Source organism: Mustela erminea, chromosome 1 (assembly GCF_009829155.1).
Source record: "Mustela erminea isolate mMusErm1 chromosome 1, mMusErm1.Pri, whole genome shotgun sequence".
In the NCBI taxonomy this organism is placed as follows: Eukaryota; Metazoa; Chordata; class Mammalia; order Carnivora; family Mustelidae; genus Mustela; species Mustela erminea.
Window position 1 is genome coordinate 126,344,419 of NC_045614.1, and position 12,166 is coordinate 126,356,584.

General features: G+C 40.0%; 1 protein-coding gene across 1 annotated transcript in view; it reads right to left on the reverse strand.

Annotated features, from left to right (window-relative positions):
• Positions 1–6,964: 6,964 nt before the first annotated feature.
• PRKCI (protein kinase C iota) overlaps positions 6,965–12,166 on the reverse strand; it is a 67,556-nt gene continuing 62,354 nt past the window's right edge. Inside the window, exon 18 of the mRNA XM_032341422.1 lies at positions 6,965–9,544. Coding sequence (XP_032197313.1) covers positions 9,457–9,544 — 88 coding nt within the window. The 3' untranslated portion in view covers positions 6,965–9,456. The remainder of the gene's footprint in view (positions 9,545–12,166) is intronic.

Sequence of the window (12,166 nt, forward strand, 5' to 3'; positions counted from 1 at the left end):
AAGAGCTCTCCACACCTTGGTCCACAGCCAAGCACCTGGGGTACTACCAGGAGGCTGAATGAAAAGACAAAGAACGCAGCTTTGGGGAATCATTGAGCCGGAGAGAAAAAAAGATGTTCTCTCCATCATCATTTCGTCTCCCCTGAGAATTGAAGCCTTCCTCTGTGGGTCAAGAAGAAGAAGCAAAATGTCCTATTTACCTCAAAGTCATTCCAGCAGAGGTTCTTGCATCAGGGAGAAGAAAGGAGGCAGAATTAAGGTCCAAGTTTCCAGAACAATATTTCCCAGATTTGCCACCCACGTGAGACTTGACTCTAAATAGCTTTGGAGTATTTCTGAGAGTCAGATCCATCCTCAAAGTATGAAATGTGCTGCCACTGAGCCTTTTCAATAGGATTCACCTGGCTAAGGCAATCGAGGCCGTCTATAAACTGAAATTCTCCTCTCCTAAATTCTTCCTACAAAGTGGAAAACTCATAATCAACAAAACCGGTCTATGTTTTGCAGCCTCTGTAGTATTTCAGGAGGCCCTTTTCCCCAGATTTCCATGTATTTCCTGAGAAATTAAGGGTCTTGTCTAAAAGCTTCCATTTATATCAGTGCTGGGCAATCCCGCAAAACCCCAGAATGATTCACCTTCCCAACTGTAGCAAAATGTTTCTTTAGCCTAGGTCAGCATTCAGTGTGTGGGGGAAGGCCTTTTCCTAGCTCCACTTTCCAGTCCCTGTAAAAGCTTAAAAACCATCGACGTGGTCTCTTCAAAGTCCTGGCTCCTTAGCCCCCATCTACTGTAGCAATGAAAGTTACTCTGATGATCTCCACTCAGAGGGAAACCATCAGCCACCGGGAGCTTCCTCTTTCCAGTAATGTTTGTTCATTCACTCGTTTATTCACTCATTTAATAAATATTTCTGGAGGGTCTGTGTACCAAGCATTGCTCCAGGTGCTGGGACTACAGTGGTCAGTGAAACTGACATGGCCCCTTTCCTTGTGGAGCCCCCAGATTGGTGGAAGTGACAGATGATAATAAAACAAGCCAACGAATGGGACCGCCTGCGGGGCTCAGTCGGTTAAGCGTCTCCCTTAAGCGTTCGGCTCAACTCCTGATTTCTGGTCCGGGAAAGGAAGTAGCCCTTAGGGTAGAGAGAGCAATGTGCCAGGGGCCAAATCCTCCTCAGGTGAAATGGGATAAACAGGAGGGCGTTATCAGACAAGGAGGTCAAGCCACGGGGCATGAACCTGGAAGAAGTGGGATTTTCCTACTTGGGTGGAGGAGTCATAGTAGGCAGTGGCATGAAGAAACCGGAAGAATGCTGGCCCCTGGGCTGGGAACCATCTGGAGAACAAGCAGCTTCTACTTCAGAGTGTGGAGGGAAAACAATGACCCCAGGGGAGTCAGAAGGAGAAGGAGAGTGCCATGAATAGGTTGAGAGCTTTGATAATGTTCATTGACCTAGGATCCCAGTGGGCACTGGAGAAATGGTAGGAGGGTAGGGAAGAGGGAAGGTTGACTTTGGGAAGGGTGAAAACAGAGAATGGGAAAGCGAGGTTGAGGCAGGTCACCTCCTGGAGTCACACGGTGGGCGGTCGGCACAGATCACTGGCATACGGGCACCGTGAACTCCAAGAGAGCTAAAAGAACGAACCCTCGCAGTCACCTAGAGCATTAGTGTTAGGTGTGTTTTAGAGGGCACCTTGAGTTTCCAGAAATCAGCAGCATCCTGGACTTCTTGATCTGAGGGTGTCTGAGCTGGGGAAAGAGGCCAGACACAGGATTCTTTCACTGGGCAGGCTCACACCCAGTGTCAGATATGGGAATAGTTTCTTCTTTTTTTCCTTTTCTTTTTTTTAAAGATTTTATTTATTTATTTGACAGAGAGAGATAGAGAGAGAAAGAGAGTACAAGCAGGGAGAGTAGGAGAGGGAGAAACAGGCTCCTTGCTAAGCAGGGAACCTGATGCAGGGCTCAATCCCAGGACCCTGGAATCATGACCTGCGGCAAAGGTTATGATTCCAACTGAGCCACCCAGGAGCTCCTGGGAACAGTTTCTGATGGACTACCACACAGCTTTACCTGCTTGAAAGGAAGGGGTCCTGGCCTGTCTATAGAGTAGGAGGCTCAAACTATGGAAAGACAGAGTACAGCATCACGTGAAAGGCTGGCCGACTTGAACTGACACAGTTGCAGAGAATGGACTGAGGTGTTAAACATACCCACAGAGATGGCCTTTGAGTCAGCAAGACAGCATTTTAAAAATAGTGTGTTCGTTGTGTGTAATTTCTCAGAAGGAGACAGATTTTAGTGCAAACTTTGTATTTATATAAAATCTCTTGAGAAGCAGTAGGCACCGGAAACATAGGAAGTTTGCTTCCTAAATCTCCATTAAAAAAAAAAAAATCTGATGAATGGTGAAAGTAGCCCATATTAATACAGGTTAGTGGTTCTCAAAATTTAAACCGAGACTCGTCTGAGATGCTAGTCTCGGGTCCCACTCCAGAGACTTCAGTTTAGTAGGTCTGGGGTGGGCGGCACTGTCAGAAGTTTCTTAGGATTGAATGCAAAAATGTTTGGCATAGACCTGGCCCATGTTAGCTATTAAAATCAGTAAATAGTATTCCTTTCTGGGTGGATTCAACGTCGAGGAGCAGCTTTCTTTGGGAAATTCAACTTCCTCTGGCATCAGTGAAAATCAAGCATAAGTTAAAACACACACACACACACACACACAAACACACACCCCAAAAAACTCCTGCCAGACCTCATGATAAAGTACAAGCTTTCACCTGTCTTTTAAAAAATGCAAAGGAATTCTTATACTTCTAAGAAAACTGTGCAAGTGGACAGTCATCATACTTCCCAGTTTCTCTTACTACCAAGTTACAATGTGCAGATTACAAAGTGGTGTCTACAACACACCGTCTTAAAAAAGTTGTCGATGAAAAAGCCTGTGAAGGAGAAGGTGTGAGGTTTAATGCAACTTACGGCACATTTTACAAGCAGTTATTTTGGGCAATGAAGTAAATACCTGCCTAGAATTGAGGCGTGGTGGAAATTCATTTTCAACAGGATTAACAAGAAAATGCCTTTTCTTGGGGCATCTGGGTAACTCAGAGGGTTAAGCCTCTGCCTTCGGCTGAGGTCATAATCTCAGGGTCCTGGAATCAAGCCCCTCATTGGGCTCTCTGCTTAGTGGGGAGCCTGCTTTCCCCTCGCTCTCTTTGCCTACCTCTCTATCTACTAGAGATCTCTGTCAAATAAATAAATAAATAATCTTTTTTTTTTTAAAAGCCTTTTCTTGACAAATTGATGCTTTCAACCCCTTACCTCCAGTACAAAAGTGTTTAGTGTTTTTGAAATAGAAACAGAGTCAAAATTTTTCTGAAATCATGTTTTTAATGGACAATCTGAGTGTTTGCAAACATTCATGGGTTAAATCTGTGAGGTCACGCCATATCTGATATAGAAAGTTCCACAACTGAAGAATCTTGGATTTTATTTTTGCTGAATTTCTTGGTGTTTAAATGACCCAAAAAAGCCCTGATTTTATTTTCAGCTGAAGGTACCCTCCATAGAGGGGGGAAATGCCCAGGTAGCATGAGATGTGATATGACTAAATCCTTGCTTGAATTATTCCCCGGTGCCTGGCACATAGTAGGTCCTCACTTGTGTTGAATAAATATCAAAGTTTCAACACCCAGAAGGCAAAGCACTTTTGAGAAAATTTGCCAGACTCCTGGGTAACATATTTGAGATTTCCTTCAGAAGAGCGCGGTTCAAATGTTGATTTCCGAAAGTTCTGTAAAATCACAATACCCGTTGAGCACCGATGAAATCCTGGAACCTCTTGCTCGTTGGCCTGCGGTGGACAGACGGCGGCGTCTCCCAGAGGGCTGAGGTGACTCTGACCTTGATTACAGCAGCAGACTGGCCCCTGGTGGTGGTAAAGGAGATAGAATCACCATTGCAAGAGGCGGACATACTGCCCTGTGTTTTGGACCTCGCTGTCTGTGGGAGAATGTTAATTTTTGTTTTAATCGTAGGAAATATCCCCTATCTAAAGGAATAACATGCATACAGACTATCCTTTTGAACTTACGCCAACTTTTCTGAACAAATTTTTTCTTTAGATCACAAAAAAATTTCTCATAATAAAATGTTTCTAAATCCCGCAGAATTGGCAGAGTGTTAGACACATTGTAATGCCTCCAATAAATAAAATTAAAAATTTAAACTTAAGGATTAATTTAGCAAAATGTCAAGTCTTTGCCACAGTGATTTAGATTTTCCTCATTGAAATACTGTTTCAAAATGGGTAAACTTTCGAACTGTTCACAAATGCACATCCTTTCGTGATCCTCAAGTTTAAAAACCTGACTTTTAAATTAAAACCTATAATGCCTAGAAAGAAATGTTGCTTAGAGAGAAAATGTTCTGTTAAAGGCCATAAAATGTGAGTTAGAATAGTTCCTGTACTTAACTACCTTTACCTGATTTTCCCCTAAATATGTTATGAATGATGTAAAAAAGTAACCAAGAATACCCACATTGCAGACAGTTTATAACATGTAAGTTTTAAATCTCATTTCGTGTCACTACTTCTAGAAACCCAGCACTTATCTTTTATGGAAAAAAAAATAGCAGTATCTAATTTTTCAAGGATTTTGATAGATCTTTTCAACTGGCTCTCTTTCCTAATGGGTTTTCCTATAGAATTAGAATATTCTTCTGATCAGCTAAACTGTCAATGAAAAGCTAAAGTTCTTGGGGCACCTGCATGGTTCAGTCAGTTTGGGTCTGTCTTTCACTCAGGTTGTGACCACAGGATCAAGGAATCTAGGATCATGGGATCGAGCCCCAACCCACATTGGGCTCCCTGCAGTGGGGAGCCTACTTCTCCCTCTCCGCCTGTCACTCCCCCTGCTTGTGCTCTCCCTCTCTGTGAAATACGTAAATAAAATCTTAAAAAAAAAAAGCTGAATCTCTCTCAAATCTCAAATCCAGCTGGCATGGTTTTTGTTGGTTTTTTTTTAACTTTTAGACATCCTATAAAAGATCAGGCCAAGCAATCACTTAACTCTTAGAAAAATTATAATTTCATTTTCTTCAATAAAAACATTAAGAATAGTAATTACAGTAAAAATAGTGTTGTCAGTAAGGCACAAATGGCTACATGAAGGTGGACTGACTACCGAAAATCACTGTCAAATTGAGCCAGATTCATTTTTATCATAAATTTCAGAGATGAATTGTACAAAATCCAGTCTAAGCAGAAGCATCCAACAATTTTCTCTCCCACTCCCATTCATATTTCTGGGCACAAGAGCCAAAAACAATCGAATATAATATATGAAAGCATGTATGTATATATATGAATTCTTATTATATATAAATGAATTCTTTCTGTATATTTATGAATTCTGAAAGCTTTGTGGAATCTACCATAAACTTGAAAAACATCTTGCATAAATTACATACGAATGTCAAGTAAAACTCAAGACAAGTTTCCCTGGTGAAGATGAAAACTATCACAACCACATACTGTACATTTACTGCATTTATTTGGTTCCTCTCATCGGATTCTTTGTTGTAGACATGAACATCTTTCTCAGTGTGTCCACGCTCCATCTTGAATGTCAAGGCCAGAGATTCTTTTCTGGCACCCTGCATAGTAAACTACAGTATATTCTGGAACAATAAACTATGGATACAAAGTACATGGATTATCTGAGTTTTAACTGATCCTTGAAGTGCTAGGGCAGAGGAGGGTAAATCTAGGGAGATAGGCCAACAATACACCAGATTGACTCACTGGTGGATGTTGTCCAGAAGCTAAGCTGCTGAATTTTAAAAACTGGGGAGTGGCTTTACCTTTCAGGGAGAAACCGGTTGCCTCAGTGACCGCCTTACTGCAGTTTCCCTAAAGCTGCAAAGCTCCTCTCTGGACTCTGCTTTGGGATTTTACTATCTCAAAGGAAACAATCAAACTCATGATTTGATACTGCGGCTAGCTTGAGCAGAACTTCGTTAATACCACCTCTAACTCCATTTTAAGCAAGAATTGAAATTAGGATAAAATAGTAAAACACAGGAGATGCGGGGTGGCTTAGTTGGTGGAGCATATGACTTGATCTCGGGTTTTAAGTTGGAGCTCCACGCTTAGTGTAGAGATTACTTTAAAATAACTTTTGGGTTGCCTGGGTGGCTCAGTCATTAATCATCTGCCTTTGGCTCAGGTCATGATCCCAGAGTCCTAGGATCGAGCCCTGCATGGGGCTGCCTGCTTAGCGGGGAGACTGCTTCTCCCTCTCCCACTCCCCCTGCATTTGTTCTCTCTCCCTATCTCTCTCTCTGTCAAATAAATAAGATCTTAAATAAAATAAAATCTTTTAAAAAATAAAATAAGACACAGGAGATCAGTACTTGGTGCTTTTAATATACAACCCCTTGCTCTCTGACAAGTCCACTCAGGGAAAAAAAGTAAAGGCACTTAAGATTTCATTCTCCTCGTGAAGGGAAGGCGACATTAAGCTGTGGTAAAGAGGTTTGCTAAGTGTGAGGCGCCGATCTCACAGCTGTTATCTACAGACACCAACTACAACCAAGAAAGGACAAGTTCTGGAACTTTAGACCACAGTGCAACATAATTTGGGAAAAACCTATTCGGAATCTGTTCAAATTTGCTTCAGTTTTAAAACTAGTTAAAATGCTCTACGTTCAGCTGATTTCTACTAATTTGTTTTCCAATAGCAGGGATACATAGAAGAGTGAGTTTAAAAATACACTGAACAATATTTTATGAATGAATGTCTGTGATTATGGCATGAGTACTACCAGAATGCTAATTTAAGTAGAGCAAAATTCCAAACTCTAAAATTTCTACTTTCTTTCTTGAACAAATTCTGATGCACCCTGTTCTTACATAAATTTCTGAAATGCTACATATTAAACCTGTTCCAGTCCTGATGAGTATTAAACATTTTATTTAAAGATTTTAAAGTAAAAAAAAGGGTACACAAACACAGATTACATTATGATGACCAAGGCAGTATTCCACATGACAAAAATCAAAACGAAAGTTAAAAAGTAAATGTACAGGTACTAAACAAGCATAATACCTGATATGCAATTCAGGCTGCAGACACGTAAAATGATCTGACCACAGACATGCTTATGCAAAATAAATTTTTTCTTAGAACACCAAAATCCCATTCTGTCAGCTGCCTTATTCCCATTGAGTATTTTGTGAGAACTTCTATATAATATAAAAGGAACTGGCATGGCACTTAAAAACTACAAAAAAACAATGCAATTAAAAACATATTTGTAATGCAGTTTTGTATAAAATATACATGGTAAATCTTATCTGTTAAAAAAAATTTTTTTAAACAAAAAACCACCCTGAATAATGGTTAAAACCTTATCACAGAAAAATGTTCATCATTTTTAACACTCCTGATAGAAAATAGATGGGATTTTTGGGGGGTGGGGGGTGGGGGATATCTAACCTGAAGAAGTCATTTGAAATTTATTTAAAATTGTAGGTAAGATAGTAACTCACTGCCTACCCCTTTCTCAAAACTTATCATGAATATTCTAATATATAACTACAGGACATGAAATAGCTCCAAGAAAGTGTTTCTCAAAATAAGGTTCAAAGACCCAACAGAATTCTAAGGTGGGCCCAGCAATGTGCATTTTAAACAATGTCCCAGGTGATTGTTCCCCATTCTGAAATTTGAGAACTAATGCCCAAGGGAAACAGTACCACTTAAAAGCAAGATCATAAATACATTTCCTACATGTCAGAATTTTCTATGGGTTTATGGTTTGCAGTGAATATTGCTTCTTAAAACAAGTTTTAGGTATTAAGAAAAACATATATACCTGTTATATAAACATGGGAAAGTATATAAACTTTTTCTTTTTGAGGTTTTCATTGCTTTCAGATTTAGTTATTTCAAGAAAAATGAGTATATGGCCAGAAACTTCAGAAAAATTACATTTCTAATAAAATGTAGCGTCACAAAAAGAGATAATTTATTAAATGCCTATAAATTTTAAATCATTCTAGTTTTAAAACTAGCTAGCTTTCCCCAAAATTCAATTTTACCAAGACTGGACAACTGTAAGTAACTTAGATGATTATGGTTACTTTTTACATCCCTTTTCATTAAAAAAAATAAACAGATGCTATCACTGGCATCCCTTTAAATAATAAATTGCTAAACACTAATATTAATAAAAAATAATCTGAAGAACTCTGCCTTTGAAATGTATTCCACTCTGATTACCTGTGTTACCTACTTAATACAAACTCACTTAAGGAGCTGGAAATGTTGTGCATATATGTGCGTGTCCCTAATATTTATTCGTGTTTATTTTTTTTAAATTTCACTGAAGACTCCATAAACAGGGTCCAAAAGTAGGGATGATGGGGCTTTGGTGAAGAAGTGAGTATGGTTAAGCCACTATTTGGAAGATAAATTCTTTTTCTGTATACTAAACTATAAGAAAAAAATAGCATGCATTCTGTCTCCACTGGATAATGGAATGTTTTTATAAGTCTGATAACGAGCGCTTCCTTATTATCTAAATCAAATCACAAAAAATACCTATGGGATTTGCTAAGAAAGAAATCTTACCATTGCACTTTTCTGTATCTATTTTAAATGTCTATTTTTTTCCTTTCTATATGCTCAGACATGCTCCATTCAAAAGCATCCTGGCTCTCTGCGTGCCATTTATTAACTTACCAGTTAAAAAGGGGGTAAGCTCAGAAGTTAATGCCCCTATACTAAAGAAATCACTCTAATAAGTTTTTCAAAAACAGCTAATGATTGGAATCTGATGCTTAGTAAAATGTGCCCATTTTTCTCCCTCAAGCAGAATGCATATTCCCTAATTCAAAGCAAGAGTCATCTTTTATTACCAATTTAGTAACTGCTGCCTTAAAAATCAGTAATTTAATTATCCAAGGCAATAAAACTTACAGCTGAATTTTTAAACACAAACAACTCAGAAAGTAATAGGAAATATAATAAATTGCTGTTTTTTGAATCATTGTTTTATATCAAAATTAAACACTTCAAGGTGAGGTGAAGAATGAAAAAATTACGGAGGCTTAAAATATAATCCCACCAGGTGCCTTAATGCTACGGATTCTCTGTTTAAAGGCGGTGGTAAGTAGTTTCTTTAAACAAAAGGACAACTTCATTACTCATCAGTAGGCTGCTGGATCACCAATAGAGTTAAGTGTTGACACTGTCTGGAAACTAGTTTCATTTTCTTTTCACAGTTAGATGTAATAAATTGACTCTCACAGCCAATAATAGAAGATATTGAGTGCTTTTTTGTAGGTGAAAAATATAAAATGGTTCATTGTATCCCAGGTGGTAACAAGTTTATTCATGCATTAAATGGCAACACAAGCAAAATGCACAGCTGGAAAATGAGGATCAGACACATTCTTCTGCAGACATCAAAAGAGGATTGATGTACTCAAAACCTTCGAATTCAGACTGATCGATCTTCCTCACGATGTCACTGTTGAAAGAAAAATACATTAATTTTCATAAACTAACCAACTTTTTATTTAATTGGTAAAATAAAATTAAAAAAATAAAAGAAGGATAATTTACATAAATTATGGAGGGGGAATCTATTAAGTGTTTAGATTAGTTCCAAAACATTTTCTAGAAGAACCAAGAGTACTGAAAATAAAAGACGACTAACAATCCCATAAGCAAGTTTAGAACTAAAAGGTGGTCCAAAACTGAAGGCTAGGAATAAAAAAGTCACAAACTGTCACAAGCCTAGTTAATTTTAACTTTTGACCTGAACAACATTCCTCTCTATAGGTGAACATACAGGTCTGAATTAGCATTCAATTTAGTCATCACCTCAACAGGAAGGTGATGACGACAAGACCCAGAAAAAGTTAACCTTCTGGGTTAACCCAGAAGGGGCCCCTTGGTGGATCAGCCATTAAGTGTCTGCCTTTGGTTCAGGTCATGATCCCGGGGTCCTGGGATCCAGCACTGCATCGGGCTCCCTGCTCAGAGGGATGCCTGCTTCTCCCTCTCGCACTCTCCCTGCTTGTGTTCCCTCTCTCACTGTGTGTGTGCGTGTCTCTCTCTCTGTCAAATAAATAAATAAAATCTTTAAAAAAACCACGCAAATATGGACAGGTACCCAGAAAAAAAAAAAAAAAGGCAATAGGGACAGGTACCCAGAAAGACACTGCAAGGAGGTAATGGGTCGTAGGGTGTAAACACGCTGGCATTCTGCTATACTGGGTTTCTAATTTAATATGCAGTAAGAATAGGACTACTGAGTATTTTAATACTTAAATGCACACACTAGGGGCACCTGGGTGGCTCAGTGGATTGAGCCGCTGCCTTTGGCTCGGGTCATGGTCTCGGGGTCCTGGGATCGAGTCCTGCGTCGGGCTCTCTGCTCGGCAGGGGGCCTGCTTCCCTTCCCCTCTCTCTGCCTGCCTCTCTGCCTACTTGTGATCTCTCTCTGTCAAATAAATAAATAAAATCTTCAAAAAAAAATGCACACACTATACGGCAGAGCACGAAGTTACACAGGATACAGTCCCTCCCTTCAAGGAGGGAAGGAACGTTATACAACAAAAAGCTACAAATGAAAGCAGTACACCCTGAGTTTCATACAGGACAGCTAAGCCTGGATCTAACCACAGTTCTAAAATAAAGGGTGACTTCTGGTTGGAGAAATCGAAAACACCAGCATCCACTACATAAACATATACTGAATGGAATCACGAAAGATGATGTTGGGTCTGAGAAAATGCAAGTAATTTATTCGAGTTGAAAGCACAGGAACAGAGGCATGACAAATGACAGGTGATCTGAAAGGAAGATAATGGCTAGCTCAAGCCAGTGAGGTTTACCCTGAGGAGTTTCACCTTGGTTCATCAAAGATCTGGCTACACCTGAACTAGCTCAGAAAGAGAAGATTCCAGTACATAAAAATGAAAAGATGCATACAGAGGAACAGCATGAACAAAGGTAAGAGCACACCATCAGGGAACGCAGAGTAACAAGACACAGAGCACAGAGAGAGAGACGGCCAGGGAGTCAGGCAGAAGGAGAGGGTGGGAGGCTCTAACTGCTGGCCTAGGGGACAGATTTTATCTGCTAGGCAAGCAGGAGGTCCCTGGAGGCTTCCGACAAGGGGGTGACAGAACTGGGAGTGCTACTTAGTGAGATGGGCCGAATGGGTGGCAAAGCCAAGAAGATGCCCACTGAGGAGGATGGGGTCGTGTTTGGGTATGATCTGAAAGAGATACAAACTGGACTCATGGCAGTGGGAACGAACATGAAGGATCTGACGCAAGTTGTGAAGTAAAGGAAGAACAGACAGGATTTACTTGGCGGCTGAATGTGTTACAGTTTGTTAAGGAAAAGGAAGGGTCCATAATCATGGACATTTTGAATCTGAACAAATACGTGATGACATAAGGAACAGAAAAAGGTAAATAAAAATAACAGATTGAGAACAGAAAAAGAGACCATAAAGAATCATTACTTTTCTTTCTTTTTTAATCTCTGTACCAACATGGGGCTCGAAATAACAACCCTGAGCTCAAGTCGCGTGCTCTTCTGACGGATGCAGCCAGACATCTCAAGCATCGTTACTGAAAGTATTTAGGGGTTTGTGTTTGAGGTGCTTGTCTGGCGAACTAGGGGAGACGTTTAAATCAGCAGACAGAATGCAGCTCAGGAGAGGCACTGGGTGGAGAGGCGAGGCGCTCCAGAACCATCATTCTTTCATTCTTCACAGTGGCCTTGCAACACAGGCAGGAAGAGAACAAACAGGCTCAGAGAAGTTAGGACATTCAAACCCAGGTTACCCAGTGGGGAAGAGGTGGTGTCAGGACAAATTCCTGTCCTTTGATTGAATCTGGTGTGATTTCTAACACATGATGCTGTCAGAAGTAATGATATTGGTACATCTCTCTCTCCTTTAGTAGACAGGAAGCTTTTCGGGAGACTGACCTACATCTTAATCATCTTTGAATGGCTAATACTTAGCACAGTGCCTTTTGCTCAACAACTGTTAGCCAATTTTGCTGGCAGTCACTGAAAGAGCTCGTGTCAATATTGTGGGGCTGGCTGAAATCCCCAGACACAAACTGCA